This window comes from Amphibalanus amphitrite, unplaced genomic scaffold (assembly GCF_019059575.1).
Source record: "Amphibalanus amphitrite isolate SeventyFive unplaced genomic scaffold, NRLGWU_Aamphi_draft 000655F_arrow, whole genome shotgun sequence".
Taxonomy (NCBI): Eukaryota; Metazoa; Arthropoda; class Thecostraca; order Balanomorpha; family Balanidae; genus Amphibalanus; species Amphibalanus amphitrite.
The window spans coordinates 14,446-32,326 of record NW_024882149.1 but is presented as its reverse complement, the minus strand read 5'-3'; the positions used below and the strand labels follow the sequence as shown (position 1 = coordinate 32,326).

At 50.0% G+C, this 17,881-nt stretch overlaps 1 protein-coding gene across 4 annotated transcripts in view; it reads right to left on the bottom strand.

Moving 5' to 3' along the window:
• Positions 1-835: 835 nt before the first annotated feature.
• The window catches only part of LOC122364090 (trichohyalin-like), a 28,528-nt gene continuing 11,482 nt past the window's right edge, over positions 836-17,881 (bottom strand). Inside the window, exons 3-14 of one of the 4 annotated variants that reach the window (XR_006253486.1) lie at positions 14,339-14,473; positions 13,801-14,009; positions 11,618-11,800; positions 11,264-11,368; positions 9,438-9,632; positions 8,692-8,925; positions 8,345-8,510; positions 7,798-7,977; positions 7,478-7,611; positions 6,503-6,624; positions 2,806-3,079; positions 836-2,637 (exon numbers count right to left, since the gene is read on the bottom strand). Coding sequence is in view for 3 of the 4 variants with exons in the window: in XM_043334160.1 (XP_043190095.1) it covers positions 6,442-6,624; positions 7,478-7,611; positions 7,798-7,977; positions 8,345-8,510; positions 8,692-8,925; positions 9,438-9,632; positions 11,264-11,368; positions 11,618-11,800; positions 13,801-14,009; positions 14,339-14,473; positions 17,134-17,161 (1,752 nt within the window). In the remaining variant the exon portion in view is untranslated. Of the gene's footprint in view, positions 3,080-5,464; positions 6,625-7,477; positions 7,612-7,797; positions 7,978-8,344; positions 8,511-8,691; positions 8,926-9,437; positions 9,633-11,263; positions 11,369-11,617; positions 11,801-13,800; positions 14,010-14,338; positions 14,474-17,133; positions 17,220-17,881 lie in introns of those variants that run through there. The other 3 variants (XM_043334159.1, XM_043334160.1, XM_043334158.1) reach the window with 3 other exon arrangements.

Genomic DNA, 17,881 nt, shown 5'->3' with positions numbered 1-17,881 from the left:
CCCGCAGCCCAGATCGGTGCACAATGCTCATGGAGCACCCGTTTCTGTCCAGTGCTGTGCCACCAGCGGACAGCTGCCGGGCAGCTACCGACTCGCCATCTCCGGGTTTGTGCCGTCGTCACGGTTCACTTACCGTGACTTTTAAAAGTAGGTAAGTACCACTTCTGTACGTGCTGACGGCAGTCGGAAGCAGGCGAGGAGGTATTGTGGCCATGGCCGGCGCCATTGAAAGAAACGGCCGAGACTCGGCGTCGGAAGGGTAATAGGGGATACAACGAACAACTCAAACGTCGGGCGCCTGGCTGGAGCCACGTGACTTCCGGTTAGCCCTACCGTCTCAGGGGAGTAGCACTTCCGCCCATCAAAAGACAGGGAATACTGATGGACGCACGGAAACCCTCTTCTCCTCCTTAACCTCAGTATCGGCCGCACAAAGAGGCTCAAACGTTACGGCCAAACCACAATGGCTGGTGGACGACCGGACGGGTTTGACTCGACACTGGGCATACGGTATTCGGCCGAGCATTCAGCTTCAGCGACGCGGCTCGCGACTGGGAGGTATACTGCGCCGCTGCACTCTGGTGTACCGCGGCACAGTATACCCAGACAGGCCTCCGGCCGCGGCGGGCTGACGGGCGGATGGAAGTCCGACGAACTATGCGTCTGTTTCAGTTTCCGCGTTTGGACGGCTCGACTCGATGTCCAACGCCAGCAGGCGAACTGACCGAGTTCAGCACTTTCTGAGCATCAGGTGGGCCTGTACATCGAAATACGCTTCACTCTCTCCTTCCCACTTTCTCGTGTTCAGACTTCAGCACGTTCGTCTAATCTCGAGTCGCTAATTCATAAAATCATGTTGCAACACCTATGACACTGCTATATCATATATAAACTTAACAATTTGTCAGCTTGATGTATTGTATATGTGTAGAATACTGTAGAGTATAGATGTAAGATGTTGTAGACATACGTGAACAGGTGCGGAAGAGATGCTTGAAGACATGTTTTGGTGCGACATATCACACAAGTGAATGCGCACTTCATTCACATTACCGGAGAGGGACTGTGGGGCCATGATAGCTACTGGCCGACGTCATTAACGCCTCTCGCCGCGGTGCTCTGGCACTCTCGTTGTAACGACAAAAGCCGTGTTGAAAGAGGATTCACGTATTGGTATAGCAAACTCGTAATCATCCTTTCCAATCACATCTTCCTAGATTTTTTTTTAGCACACCTCGACTGAAAGACACAGTTACGTTTTGACACAACTGGCTACCTGCCACACTGGTATAACTACAAGGTTTGATACAAAAGCCACAATGTACAAAACGGTAAAAAGTGACGAATACAGACAACAACTCGCTTCTGTGCTGCTATACCACACGATAGTGTGGGATGCATAATGCTGAAAGCGACACAGACTAGATAGGGCAGGGTAATTAAATCAACTATTCCAGCTCAAATCTGTGCATTGCACAGAGCATACGGCTTGTTCGTTCATTTCAACCATCGACACAGCCTGTCTCTACCATAAATTGATTCTACGGACCGACTCCATACCCGCACTGTTTTATATTCATATCCACGTCGTCATTCTACAGCTCAGTTCGGTGTGCCTCTGTGTGGGGTTGGGGGAGGGGGATGAGGAGGGGTCTGGGAGGTCGGGGGGAGGGGGTAAGAGTGATTGGGCCGCGCGATAGCACCGGATGGCCTCATATCACATACCAGGCGGCGCCGCACTGAAGTGAGCCCGCCGACTGAATGTTAATGGGCCGGGCGGCGCCGTCTGCCGTTCTGGCGCACCCAGCTCCCGTAATCGGGACCGGGTGACGTCCTTTGACAAAGAAAAGAGTACCCGCACCGGTCAATATTGAGCTTAATCTGGCCAGAGGTGACGTGACCAACTGGAGTGCTTCTGATGGCTTTCAAACGTAGCTGGTATGATTTTTTTCTAATGTAGCTAACTGCCTCTTGCTGATTACTCATAGCTAAGCTTCAAACAAGAATAACTTTTACCTTTTTGCAAAGCATTGGAGCCTGGAGGCATCCCATTTTCTTTCCGGTTCCAGCACAAGGCGATGCAATTTTGTTGCTACAACTGATACTTTCAAAGAAGAAAATAGCACTTCGAATGATCAACCAAGGAACGGCTACAATTTGTGGCTCTGGATTGAGGTAAGGAAGATAAAGGATCGAGCTGAGAAACACGATCGTCATATTACGGCGTGAACCTCAGGGAACCTTTCCATGATGTTCACATAAGAAACTGCGCATTTCGATATCGAAATATCGCCGCCGGACCTCACACCATCGTCTCCCTTTCTTTTCTTGTTACCCTGAGAGAAAAAGCTGGGACAAGTCCCCACTGGAAGCTGCCAAACTGCTGCGTAAAATTGTTACACATTATTGCAACACTCGAAACCGACAGCCTTTACCATTTCCTTCAATGACAGCCATCGCGCCAGCTACCCTTACATCAACTTTGCTGTCTCAACGTTCCTACAACACTTACGATAACTTCCATGCGTTACTCTTGCTCGTACCTTACATAATAACATCTGCACTAAATAGCTCCATTTTTTAGTCATATGGTCACCGAAGTATACATCCCACCATCGCGTGACATAGGGTCTGTTCCAGTCGCACTTCCTAACACCTCTAAACTCCTCCAAGAGCAATATAGAGGAGGTTGGAGCAGGGCCATCCTTGGCTTTGTAGGGGCTAGAGCTGCCACAGGAACAGGGAAGCAGTCTTGGAGGAGTTTGGGGTGTTAGGAAGTGCGACTGGAACAGACCCATAGTGTTCACAGCGCCGTGGTCGTTGTGAGTACGCCGGGCTCACAATGCGCCGGCCTTTCTGAGCCGCTCCTCCGTGAGCCGTGTCACCCCGCTGTCGGGGCGGGGCCGGGGAGCGGCTGTCACGGAGACCGTGAGCCGAGGGAAGGTCCCGAGGGGCACCAATGTCCGCGAGGTCCCGAGGGCCAACACGGTGACAGGTCAGCCCAACGGGCCACCTCGACTGGCGAGACTTGCAGTGTGGACTGGGGTCTAATCGCCTTCAGCTGAGGAGATGCCGCTGCCTGGGGGATCGAATCCGCCCGGTCAAGGTAAGAACATGAAGTGGTTTTACATACAACTGACAATAAGATACAACTGTGTAGAGCTGTGAGTTCATTGCTGAGGTGCACAGGTCAAGAAACATTGAGCGTGCCAATTTATACGTACGCTGATAAAATCGCTTCTACCGTGTAAATGCGGGAGGGAGTCTAAATCATGTAATAAAACGTTACATTTAAAAAAAGTGGAAACAATTCAAACACTAAACAGCGTAATACAAGCGCCGTACATTTTAAAACATTACATCAGAGAAATTATGGCTATAGAAAGGCATGACAAGTAATATCGGTAAGATGAGTTGAAAAGTGTCAAGACAGCTGCGTGCTAACGCAAATAGACACAGCAGCGATTTACAGCGAAGCCGGAAGCGCATTCATTTCATGCCGACTTTTACAAATGAGAGCTGTTAAATGAGAGCAAAAGCACGCATTAAACGCTGCAGAAGACAAGCAGTGAGTGAACGCAATTCGACAAGCATTAATAATTCTGTATGCATACGGGTACACAAGTATGCACATCTGTATATGTAAAAAAGTTGCGATAAAAACTCGCAAAAATAAGAAGCATAAAAGCCACACCACTTAGCAGCACATCAACAGTATCACTGTATGTCTTAGTGTGATAGGCACTCGACGCCGTGCCAATATTTACAGCTGAACTGGATATGGCCGACTGAGTATATGTACATGGAGCGTGCTATTGCTGCGCGTTCGTGATTATCACTGAAGGACTCAAAATGTCCTTTCAAACATGCCTGGCGAGGATCAAGTACATACCTACACTAAAGAGCATCACAACGTTAAATTCGGTATGATCGGATGTGCAACTGAGATCTTCCGTGGAACGTCGTCTTCACTTGCTATTTGTAGTTGATACATGCCCAATAATTGTCACCGAAATGCAAGCGACCTGACATACTTTCCGTCAACTGAATAACCGCTACAGTATCGCTCCCTTCAGCTCTCCAAAACGTATTAATATTTTGTGGTTAAGGTTACCCAAGTGAAGTGCAAATCCATGATCTCTATGAACGCTCATAAGCATCCCTGGGCATTTAAACATAAACGCCCCTGTCTTCTGGTAGATTGGATTCCTATTACCAACTTCCTAGCATTTGTTGGCATTTTAAAAGCCAACAGCAAATGCAGTCGATGAAAACACGAAGGTATCAAATCTATACAAAGTAGCACTATATCTAAGAAAACGAGGAGCATCTATGAAGAGGGTTGAAGTGGCGTGTCTTGTTTGCCACCTTGTGTCACATTTTAATGCTCTACGCACTACGACATGCAGGGACAGACACAAACCAAGGCAGCTTACAAGGCTTGCTGGTGCGCTTTATTCCGTAGACCGGACCATAGGCTGCCGTTCGCGGCGGGTGCCGCTCATGCGCTTTAGCCGCCTGCCATGCACTGACGAGGCCTGTCTGGGTGAAGTCCGGACGCCGCCCCTCCTCCGTGGCGAGCGGCCACAGCGCAGAGCAGAAGAGAGAACCCACTGAGAGCTCGGGAATCGGGGCTTCAGGATTCAAGTAGTGTGACTAGTGTGCTATGGTTGAAAGGATTCCTTGTTAGTAGGTATATGGTGGAATTGAATAAATTAAGCGCGGGGTTAGCCTGATAACTCCTTTGACTTTTGATCTCTGTAGTTACATAGGTAATGAGGGAGCGGTGGTGAAAAAATAAATAGGATGATTACTTAAAAATCATGTGGGTGCTTGCATCAAACCTGCGAGTTAAAAACTCCGTTAAATAGATTGCTACAAATGAAGGGAATTCAGGACAAGTTAAGGCCCTTAAAAAGGTTCGACAGCAGCAAAAAGGACAATTATGATCTGGTTGGTGTATCTAAACATGCTTAATCAGTGGTGTACGACATGCATTTATGTTTATATGTATAGTAATTTGGACAGCTTATTGTCAACCTGTTTTTAACATTTCAGCGCAAGCGAGGCTAGAAAAAAAATCACTTTTCCTGGAAGCGACGTTAAAGCAAAAATAAAAGAGAGGAAAACGCTAGAAAAGCAGCGAAGTTGTGAAGATTTTAAGTCATTACACAAGATAAAATATACGAAAATGGTCAATTTAAATGAATTTCAGTTTGGCATTGCAGGCATCTAAGAAGTTTTTAATTAATCCATAATGCATCCGTTTATCTAACTATTTAGGAAATAGGCAGGACAAATATCAAATGCAGGCTGCTGTTTGAGTTAAAGGGACATTAGCTAATTACCATACAACAATCTAAACAAAATGACACTGACAGAAACGTCACATTTGCCGATGTCGTGGCGTTATTACGCTTGCTATTCACTTATTATATGCTACAGACTACAGTACTCTGTGGCGTCGTCATACATTATTTATTTAGTTTTCATCACTTCTATAATTAAATCATGTACCTAATATTATCATAGCCAAGTCCTTGAAGAACAAGTAGCGTCCATACACCCGCATGCGCGCCTGCTACATCAAAAGCTGCACATACCGACATCTCTCTGAGACCAATTCTGGCATCGCGCATACCTCCATTTCTCACTCAACTGCGCCAGGATAAGCTAATACTAAGAACACAATGTCACCTCGCAGCTTATCAACTTAAGACAGCGGTCATTAACACATACATAAACCGTCTAGTAGCTGTCTGTCTATGTATATGGGTAATCTACTCGGCGATTATTTGATTTCCCTACCTATTTATCGCAACTGGAGTTCCAATCGTTTGTTGTCACCTCTCCACATCGTATTCCGACAGCTGAACGCTAACAGTGCAGCGAATCGGAGGAGGTTATCGGTAGCCCGCCATTCCTCCATCAACAGGCACCACCACGACACCGAAAGCGACGGGACAGCACGAGACAGACAGGCGCGCAGGCAGCGGCACGGGTGTGGATTGTAAAACGAGCTGACCCGTTTCCCAAAGGTGTAGTGTAGCCCAGAGGTGTCGTCAATGATGCCTGTGCATTGATGTGTGTGCGGGAGGGGCAAATCCACATTTGCCAGTTGTCCATGCATTGACACTAGGAGGCTTAAAGCAAGACTTAGTGAGTTACGTAACTTATTAACTGATCACATGAGCTGGATGGGTGTGATTGAAACATCACACCTTCACAAACTCCCCTCTGCCATCCTTTGGTGGCAATCGATTGTTCTAAAATTACGCTAAATGAGCCGATCTCTGTCCAAACATACGTGAATCACATAGCAAGTCACCGAAATGGGCCATTGTGCACACCCTGGATGTGACAGTGACGCCAGAATGAGTGTGACACACCACTGTGTGCCTGTGTGTGCCAGTGTGCGGCAGTGGCCGGCGGCCGGCCCGGCTAGGGCGCGCCCCTGCCGTTCAGTTGTCTGAGGCGGGCCGGCACGAGCACCCGGACTGACCTCAGCCTCTGTTCATCCCGTGCAGCGATCAGCCGCACCAGGTGGTCGCCGCACTCCTGCAGCGCCGTAAGCACGGCGGCCAGTCGCGCTGCGCCGGGCACCGGCCGCCGCGCGGGGCCCGCCTGCAGGGTCAGAACACAGGTCAGAGGTCAGACACTGCACCGCGCCGCACCGGGCACCGGCCGCCGCGCGGGGCCCGCCTGTGAGGTCAGAACAGAGGTCAGACACCACCGCGCCGCCCCGGGCACCGGCCGCCGCGCGGGGCCCGCCTGTAGGGTCAGAACACAGGTCAGAGGTCAGAGACCACCGGGCACCGGCCGCCGCGCAGGGCCCGCCTGTGAGGTCAGGGCGGAGGTCAGAGGTCAGAGACCACCGCGCCGCACCGGGCGCCGGCCGCCGCGCGGGGCCCGCCTGTGAGGTCAGGGCGGAGGTCAGACTCACTGGACCACTTTGAACAGACACACGAACAGACGGACGGACGGACGGACGGACGGACAGACAGACAGAGAGAGACAGACGGACGGACGGACAGACGGACAGACGGACAGACGGACAGACGGACAGACGGACAGACGGACGGACGGACGGACGGACGGACGGACGGACGGACGAACGGTCAGACGGACAGACAGACGGACAGACGGACAGACGGACAGACGGACAGACGGACAGACGGACAGACGGACAGACGGACGGACAGTTGCACAGACAGACAGCCGTACAGATGGACAGACGGACAGACGGACAGACGGACAGACGGACAGACGGACGGACGGACAGTTGCACAGACAGACAGCCGTACAGACGGACAGACGGACAGACGGACGGACAGACGGACGGACAGACGGACGGACAGACGGACGCACAGACGGACAGACGGACAGACGGACAGACGGACAGACGGACAGACGGACAGACAGACAGACGGACAGACGGACAGACGGACAGACGGACAGACCGAGTATGTACGCTTACCTCAGAGTGTGGCCCCGAGCGTTCCGCGTGCAGCATCCGCAGCTCCTCCTGGGTGCAGGCCGTGCGGGCCTCGTACCGCTCCAGCATCCGCTGCAGGTCCGCCCTCTGGTCCTGACTGGTGCGCAGCAGCACCTCTGAGAGAACAGGGGGCGCGTCAGAGCCAGCTCCCAGCCGACAGGGTCGTGAGCAAATATCTTGGGATAAATTTACGCAGGATAACGTATCGTAAACTGCAACAATACTTAAACATCACTTAGGATGTAACACGCAGTAGAATCTTCTGACAACAAAATTGAGTTTCAATAGAGAATGCATCGTACCCAGATCTCTCCGATGCTGCCTTCGAATCTCCTCCCCGGCCGCCTCGGAGTCCTCCACGTCAAAGAAGTCCTCTTCCTCCGCCTCTTCATCACCTTCTTCCTCATCCTCCTCTTCTTCCTCTTCTTCGTCTTCATCCTCGTCGGTCTCACTTCCTCGACCGTTCACCACGGGCGAGGGATCTGCAGGATGGAGGATTTCGTTCAGTTATTGTATGTCCTATAAGCTATATATAGGAAACATTATAGCTAGGAAACATTAGAAAGAGACCTGCAATTAAGTAGCTTGAATCAGGCTTGAATAAGCAATCACCAATCACTGTAAGTCAACCGACACAGCCCGGTTCAAGCCGCTTCAGCGCTCGCTGTTTGCTCTCGACGGAGATGGACGATCAGGACAATGATTCCAGTATAGAAGAGATGAAGTCAGTGAGCGGATCGTGCCGGGCTTGGATATGATAGACAAAGGGAAACATTCGACTATAAATTTTGCTGTGTCCTCGGAATTGGTCAAATGGGCAGTGGCTTCCTTTGCTCATGCTCTACTTACCTTTTGCATTTTGTTGTACAATTGGTTCTGGTTTCGAGCTCTCGAACGCATGCTGCAGCTTTTCTTGAAGAACAGATAGGTCATTCTTAGCTTGCTTCTGTATTCGCTTGATTTCAAAATAATGACTTTCATCCTTTTGTATAACTTCGTCTCTTGCGGCAGCCAGCTAAAAATGAAAAAACTTCAGCTGTTTGAATAAAACAACAAACTCAAAAGTGAAAATCATAAATAGCTCGCCCATCACCAATGGCCGTAAAAATGTGAAACGGTTACACATAAAATCATTTGAATGAAACGCACACATCCTCTCGTTCCAGCCGCCCTTCCCCTGCTCCGGCCTCCCCTACCTCCTGCTCCAGTTTCCTGACGGTCTGCTCCTGGTCCTGTTTGGCGGTCTGGAGCTGCTGCTCCAGCTGAACTCTGACCGACTCCACAGCCAGGTGCTTCTCCTCCGAGTGCAGGGCGTCCAGCTCGGCCTTGAGGGCGCTGCGCTCCTGTCGCAGCCGGTCCTCCCACTGGGCGGAGAGAGTAGCGCGACTCTCCTCCCGGGAGTCCGTCTGCTCCTGGACCCGCTGCAGCTCCTGTGCACGCAGGCGCGCAGGGATGGGTAAGTTGTATCAGCAGTCGGGTTGTTCGTTTCGATTCGTTGGTTAGCACTTGACACTGTTCGATATTTTTTCTATCTGAGGCCATTTTACGACCGTAGGGTGAGAGGATGAGAGCACTGAGCGACTTTGGGCTAATTTGACCAGCGACTGGGGTGCCACAGTGGCTGAGTCCATCTCCTGTTTAGACGGGAGTGGGGCCCGTGAAACAGGCCACCCAGCTGTTCAATTTAAACGGTTTCCCGGAGGGTTATTTATGCTCCTATATGTAGTTGCTGTCCCTTTAGCTAGTTGTCATTCCCGGTTGTCTAGGTGGGGTGGGATGAGCCAGAGCGTAAGCGTTGGGAGTGCTGCCTCATGTACTGATGAGGATAAAATCATAGATTGATCCTGATAATCATCAGAGAACGGATTAGGAATTATGCTTTCAGCTTTTCTTACTTTCTGTAAACCACTGATGGCCTAATGATGTCAGTAGTCGCTCCCACCTTCTGTATGCTGCTGATGGTTCCGTTTTGTTTTCTGACGAGCTCGTTCAGTCGCCGGTTCTCGTCTGCGGCCATGGCCTCGGCCATTTTGGCCACCTCCACCTGGCGGTTGCCAGCGCGCAGCTCCCTCATCAGCTCGTGCGAGAGGCCCCTCAGCTGGACCACCTCTGCCTCGAAGGAGCGCAGCAGCTCCACCTGGCGCACAGTGGGGCACATCAGCGACACCCAGCGACCAGCGGCGGAGGCAGCACCTCCACCTGGCGCACAGTGGGGCACATCAGCGACACCCAGCGACCAGTGGCGGAGGCAGCTGGGGCGCTGTCAGTGGGTGAATGCTGTGCAGTGTGAACGATATCGTCACCTAACCCGGGGAACCACTCGTTAGAGACATCTGATGACAAGCGGCGAAAGTAGTAATAGCAGTGTGTGTGAGAGTGTGAAGTGCGAACGTCCTTTGCAGTTCTTTCATCCCACTCTCTCTCTCCCCTATGACCCCACCTGTCATCGGAATCGCCCGTGGATACAGCGTCCCACGCGATCGGCGCTGGTTTTGGCACCTCTCCCCGAACCGCGACGGCGGGGCTCAAATATTACTCAGCCGCTAAGAGTGACTGATGATTCTCGCACACTTTGTGCTCAGGTCAACGGAACGCGAAATTGATACACAGCTGATGTGAAATAGATGTGCTTGATTTCTCGAACGTGTCGGTGGTTAATTAATTACCGGGTCAGTGTTCAATATTCTGGTCACTGAACTCTTGCTGGGCTGTTGGAGCACATGCGAAGCGCGCTGTGCGCTGAGGAATGAGAAGGGTAGGTGTCCAGGACATACACGTGGATATCAGGCCGGACCGTAGTTGTGTAACTTTTTGGAGTGTGGACTGGGTATCCAGCTCAGCCCTGCCCTAGACCTAAGAGGTCTGATTTACCTCTCCGCTCCGTCCGACCCACCAGCAGTCAGCACGGCAGTTTTTCCCGGCCAAACCAAACCGCCCCCGTCCGACGGGACTGGGGGGGGGGGGGGGGCTGTTGGCACGGCGACGCGACCATGCACCTCCGACTGGTGCGGGGGGGGGCTAATACGTCATCTGACGTCATTGGAACATTTCGGGTCGGCCGCCGCCTGAAGGTCAGTGGACAGGAAGGCCCAGGGCACTCTGCCAGGGCCGACGATCCGGTTTCTTGCGAACGGGGTGATTGGTATACATGTAAACATGTGTTTTCGAAACGGATATTACGCCATAGCTAAATCGGATAGCTTGAGGCCTGCACGAAGGTTACCTATAGGGCTTCACAACAACATCTGACTGTAGGGGACACTGCGGATGTGGCGAGCATTATTACTGACCATAACAGCAGTTTCTATCGAAATCGATTTAACAGATCTATGTAAGACGTGAGATCTAATCATAAATTCAACTCAAGGAAATGTACCTGCAAGACATGCACGACAAGAGAAAATGGAGAGAGAGAGAGAGAGAAGAGAGAGAGAGAGAGAGAGAGAGAGAGAGAGAGAGAGAGAGAGAGAGAGAGAGAGAGAGAGAGAGAGAGAGAGAGAGAGAGAGAGAGAGAGAGAGAGAGCGAGAGAGAGATGAGGGAGGCAGTAATAAGAAGAAGAAGAAGGAGGAGGAGGAGGAGGAGAAGAACAACAACAACAACAACAACAACAAAAAATAAGCAGAGCAAGAACAACAAGAAGAACAAGAGAAAGAAGCAGAAGAAGAAACAATAACAGAACAGGATAAGATAAGGGGGAAAAAACACGAACGTTTTATAAGGTGGTATATTCTCATGATTCGGACTTGGGTAAAACATTTTTCACTTACCTCAGTGACCTTTTGCTCGCCGCCAACCATGTCAATGTCCCGCCTTTGACTTCGAAGCGACTCTAGCTCGTCCTCTATGGATTGACGAGCAATCTTCGCCCGTTCCTGAAGACAAGGCGGTATTCTAAAGTCTACGTTACCAGAATATTTCCAATAGCTTTATTTCATAGTTAGCTTAGCCGTTGGGTACACACTAAATATCATAACGTAATATTATTGTCAAAACATTTAGAAGACAACCTTCCCATTCAATGAAATCACCAGCCGGCAGCCTTTATAAACTTCCAATCGGTAAATCCTCCCGAAGTGCGAATGAAGAAATCAATGACTCTTATAGTCCAAGGATCCTCCTACCTCGGCGGCCTTTTCGCGCTCCTCGAGCCGCCGTTTCCAGTCGCGCTGCATCTCGCGCAGGCGCGCCTCGGCGTCCTCCATTAGCTGGGTCTCGCGCTCTGCCGTCACCGTCTTCAGCTGCTCCACCTCGCGCCGGTAGCTGGCCTCCAGGTCGGCGTTCTCCTTCAGCGCCTCGTCCAGTGCCTGCAACACGCGCGCTCCGGGGTTACTGCAGCTGGTGGCAGAGGGGCTGCATTGAACACACTTCAGCGCCTCGTCCAGTGCCTGCAACAGGCGTTCCGGGGTTACTGCAGCTGGGGGAAGAAGAGCTACATATGACGAGCTGTAACGGCGAGAGACGACAAGGTTCGAGTTATTTTTGACTACGTCATACTGTTCTATATTTGTTTGGCTTGACCTATACGCACATAACTACGTCCATGATTTAATACATCAACATGCGTCAATCTACATCTATTACCCCTCGCCGGACATCCTGGTGTTCTACTAGTGCGGTGCGCCGGCCGAGGGGGGGGGGGGCGAGTACGACTCCCCTCGCCGTTTCGCCCCTGATGGAGCTAGAGCGTCGCCCTAGCGACGTCATAAGTGACGTCAAGCAAAATCAACAATGCAAAAGTGATACATCGAAACCTGTAAGGAGTGCATGAAATCACGATTCCATGTGGTTGAGATGGTTTGAGATCGTTCTCAGCGCCAAAATAGCAGTTTTCTTTTTTCTCATTGACTTATACTGGTGAGGTCACGCCACTGAGTACCGACCTGACCTCATGTGACCTTTAGGAAAAATCTGAGATATATAAATTCTGAGACCTCTGATGGATACTCGTTTCTGTAAGTTTCATCTCCCTTCGAAAGCTCTCTGGCACTGAGGGCGTTACGAAGTTACGACATCTGAAGACCGTGCAGAGGTTCACTTATGACGTCATAGGTCAGTGACCTGACCTGACCTAAAAATTTGGTTGGTATCAAAAGATCCGGCTTGAATCAAACGTCAGGTATGCCAACTTTTCAACCTTTTATCCCAGCGTGTTCGGAGCTATTGCGAAAAAAAACTATGGGAGGGGGCGGCACCCACCCCCCTCGGCCGGCGAGGGTTAATTAAATTACCTACTTTCACAAAAAAAGCTATCACTCAAATGTAGGGTATGTTTTCCCTTCTTCGCAAGCTTTTCTGTTTAAATATACGTACGGCCCTCCAGGAAAAGAGTGGTTGGTTAGCCTATGTGCTTTTGGTGAGTAATAACTTTCAATGACAGAGACACTCCTGTAAAATGACTCAATAGAAATGAGAAGAGGGTTCGTGCACACACTTTGGCAATGGTTTTCAACAGCCATTAGACGTATTCATCAATGCAGATCACTTATTGTGATGTTGGCAACCAACCACTAAATACCTGGAGGGCCGTACACATACCTATACCTACGAGAAAATCGTCTTAGATGAATTAAACTCCCCTACTCTTCTAACAGTTTACCTCATCTAAAGAAAAAGGTGACCGCAATATATAATTGATTCTTAAGAAATTTATTTCCATTTTCTTGCCAATTTCTAGGCATCCGACTGTTTCGTGACAAATATATGAGCGTAAATAAAAATCATCTTCAAAGTAGTATTCATGCTGTGACCATTGACGGTCTTTTTAACACATGTTTTTGATACGCTATAAATAAATTTTCGGGTGCAAGAAGCATATACGATATACACAAGTTTCTGTTTTAAAAACATCAGAGTGAAGTAGAAGTAGCTACAAGTACGAGTACACACGAATATTTAAACAACTACAGGTAACTAGCTACAGGGGAGCATATCCGGGTTCGTGCGATTCACTATACATTTACATAAAATATATCTTCTACTAGCATTCACTAATATTATCGCATGCGACACGGGTGTAAGGTCAACAAAATCGTCGGATTTCACTAACTAAGCCAAACAGTGTCGATCGGGGCGGTCTCGGCTAACACCGGCGGCTGGGCTGACCTGGCGGCCGGCCAGTGCGGCGCGGCGCCGGTCCTCAATGGCGCGCCGCCTGCCAAATCGGTGTCCAAGTCCGGTGACCGTCTGTGCCGGACCGCGCCGGACGGTCCGGGCCGGGCCGGACGCCGCGAGGCGTCCCGGAGAGGTTAGTCACCGGGGACCACGGCAGAGGACAGCACCGGGCGATCGCTCCTACCTTTCTCACCTCCTGAATCATGCGGATCTCCTGCATACGCTGCGTCTCGGAGACGCGCAGGCTCTCGCGGACTGTTGCGAGCTCCGTCCTGAGAGCCTCCACCTCCGCAGGGTCAATGGTGGGCGGGGGCGGCGGCGGCGGCGGCGGTGGGGCGGCCGCCGCTGCCGCCACGGCCAGCTTCGCAGTCCTGAGCTGAGTTTCGAGGTGTACTATTTGCTCTGTGAAGCAGCAGTCGACATCGAGTGATGCATCTTGTCACGTGGCGGGTAGGGACGGGCTATCACAGAAGCAAAACGAAAGTTGCATGAATTCCGAAATAGCACCTACTGCAATGCGGTAAAGCATTATCCCTGGCTGCGGGAGGTTTCGGCTTTGATTCCTGTCGTACTGTCGTCCCCAGCTGCAGCACCAGAGTTGGGGTGGTCTCCCACTGCTGCCGCAGCCCGGGGCGGCTGGAGGAGAGGAGCAGGAAGCGCGAGGCATCACCTGACTCCACTGTTCACCCATTACACGCGGCGGCGCGGGTCGCTCGGCCGGCGGGACTCACTGTTCTGGTCGGCCGTCTGCTGACTGAGCCGGGCGACCTCGCCCCTGGCCTCCTCAGCCGTGCCCTCGAGCTTCGCCAGCTGCTGGGCTGTCCGAGACAGCTCGGCAGTCTTCTGGTTCAGCTCCAGCTGGGCGTCTGGGGACAGTCCAAGACTGGTCAGTTACATATGGTCGGCAATATGAGAAAAGGTTCGGGAATGGCGGGTACATAAGATCAATTAGATAATGTTTGGTTAGGTATCCGGCCGTAGGTACTGTTGGTTTGAGTTTTTCATGCAGTGGTGGGGAGGGGAGGTGCGTTTTCACGCCCCCTTCCCCCGTCTAACTCGGCTCCTTCGTCACGTAACAGCACGCGTTTAGCGGCATACGAAGAAACGTAAAAAAATAATGACTTGACATTTTTAGGCCAGATCAAAGGTCATGTCACCACTCACCAGAGATCATCAAAGATCACATTTTGCCTAGTTCAACAATTTTCGACAAGTCGGTGCATAACTCGGCATCGAATAAAGCTACAGCGCCGCAGAAAAGCGCATCCAATAGCTCTTTAAACGCTCGACTTTGTTTTCAGGTTTCACCTCAGAGCATCGGTTGAGCCTCTGGTGGACAAATACTTTTAAAATTGCCGTTTTACGAAAAACATGTTTTTTTTTCCTGCATTAACTTTTGACTCTTGAAAGTCATAACTTCGCTCTTGCAAGGATCGTGTTCCTCTGGTTAAGCCACGCCGAATCCACTATTATGTGACCTTGAAAAATCATTTTGAACATTCGAATTCAGGTCAAGGTTATGACTTGACCGGAAAAGGTCAAGATGCATACCAGTCGATCCGCATCGTCGCCCTGAGCACATCTTTGGAGCCTTCAGAGCTCTAGCATGTCTCTTTCAAAAGTTACTGTAAAAAAAACTGCTTGAGACTCTTCATGACCTGAGATGACCTCAGAGGTAGAAGGAGGGGCCACGGGTGCAATTTGCCGGTCCAGTGTGTTATGCTTACCTGTGAAGTGTAAACTGATGCTTGAAAGTTTTAAGAACGACGTTCGTCCATAGACGCCTTTCAATTTACTCCCATTGGCTTATGGAAAGCTTGCAAAATTAGCCTGACCTTAGGTCACAGATATCAATGCTCCGAGATGAACATAATATAGATGAACACCATCGTGCTATAAAGATACAAGTCACCGTTAGAAAAAAAAAATCAACTTCAAAATGTCACCTTTATGTCCTGCACCATGACCTTGACATTGCTATGAATAGTTCAAAACGGCTTCAGACGGAACAGATTCACAGTTTCAGGTCAATTTCATATTTCAAATTGTTTGACCAAAATGGACCATAAAACATGTGTCACCTGACCTATACAATCTTAAAAATTTCTGTTACCATTTGTGACCTAATCTGACCTAGTTTTGACCCGAAACACACAAGTAGAAGCTCGGTACCAATGAATCTTTGGCATACATTTATGATTGTGTAAAACAAATATGAGCTTTTGGTAAGCAGTGTTTGCAATTGATATGCTGCATTCGAATTGGTGTAGAAGCGATATATGTAGTAAAAATTAAACGCACACATTACCACTGTCATTACCGTGAAATAGTCACCGCCTGGTTATGAATACCTATTTCTCACCCACCGCTATTTTATCCCGTTCGCCATGTCTACATGTAGTCTGTGGCAATATCTCATGCCACTCACAGAGTTTGGGGCCTGTTTATTTAGGATTTCCATAAACACGACTGGCGGTTTTAACTCGCAAGGCAAGAGCCTTGAAACAATCGTGGTGCAAAACAGCGACTGAACGAAACGTTAAGGATTCAGTACTAAAGGCAGGCATGGGTAAGCTTTATTGAAAACAAAATGATTCATTTTAATTAAGTATCCCTCACCACTTATTCTTTGGAGCGCTCTTGCGAGAAAAATATGGATATCTTTCGTTTATATCCCTCGCCGTATTGGCCTTCTTACATCGTCGGGAGGGGGGAGTGAGGTCCGTAAGACCCTCCCTAAAGCCGTTCAAAACCTGCTCAGGCTAGAGATTCACGAAAAAACGTGTGTTGCTCGTAACGAATGGAGGCCACTGGCACTCAATTCAAATACCCTTCATAGGTCGACCTTCCAAGTCAGGTCAATGGCCCGAATGTTGGGAACATCGGGGCCTGCTATGAACTTTTCCAGGCGAGGTGTTATGGGGATTGCTGGGGTCCAGATTTCGATTTTTGTGTTAGAATTTGATCCAAGATGATTTAATCATGCATTTGTGATAGGTCGGGTCAGGTCAGGTCAACTAGCAAGCGTCCCGCCGGAAATTTTTAGGAGGCCCGTGTGGACGACCACTGACAGCTTCGTGACATGCTACATCTAGAAAACAAAACCAGTTCTCAATCGTTCAAATGGGTGCTACTGCCTAATTCGAAATTAGCTTAAAACTGGCCTTAAAAGTTGTAAAACTAAAACAGCAGCTGAAGTCATCTCGGGTCGAGGACATTGACCTCCACGTTGCCTACATATGCCTTTGTTAACTAGCAATTGACGGACTCCATGCCAATGGGCACAACAAAGCATCAATGCCGTCTATAAACAACAAATAGAAACACTATCGTTCTCCATTGTGACCGAGCATACGAACAGCAACATTTTTATTTTACCAGACCTGAAATAAGTTTAAGGTTGACCTAAAGTGAAGCATCACATGCCTCCTATCATCCTTAAGTGTTTTCATTTGTCACAAGGCGTATCGGAAAAGGCACCAATAATACTCCATTATTTTTTTGCCGGTCATTTTTCACCACCTACCTGGTGTGCTCCGGGCCTGTCCCCACATCACAGAGAAGCCCCGCCCCGGCTCGGGAGCAGGCCACTGACTGGCCCCACCCCCGGCAGCTAAGAGGGCCGCCCGCCGGCCGCGTGTGCGCCGTCACCCGCCATAAACATTCGGTCAGATTGTCTGCCCCGCTGGCACAGTGCCCTCGGCGCCGCTCAGACATGGTCCTGACATCGGCGCGCTAAACCTGACAGAGCCGACAGAGCCAATCACACTCAGTGCTGCGGCGCCTGTCTCCAGCCATTCGGGTGGAGAAGTGCCGTGCCTTTATAGGTTTACGGACAATTTTTTCGCTTTGGTAGTTTAGGTCCTCTGGGCTTATTGAGACTATTTTAGAGTCATGGGATGAGAACATAAAGTGACATTGGGCTTAGACGGCCACTGGCTGGTGGGCTGCAGCCGCCACTCCCGTTCCGTGGGGATGGCAGTGGACTGGTGAGATGGGCGGCCCACTGCAACTGCTCAGCTACTCAAACGAACAGCCCGGAGACGGATTCCCCTTTCTAAGTTGTCATTCAAAATGCCGATTGTCTGGTGGAGTTATCGTCAACGCGGTCGGGCGGGTGGGACGCCTACTTTATTATTTTTTTTTTCTATTTGTTGCGGTCAGGGCGGTCAATATTCGGATGGATGGGGTTCTAATGATTAAGAAAAATTAATGCACAAAAACAACCGTAGTAAGCAGTACCTTTGCACCTATTATGCATTTCAGACCCTGTG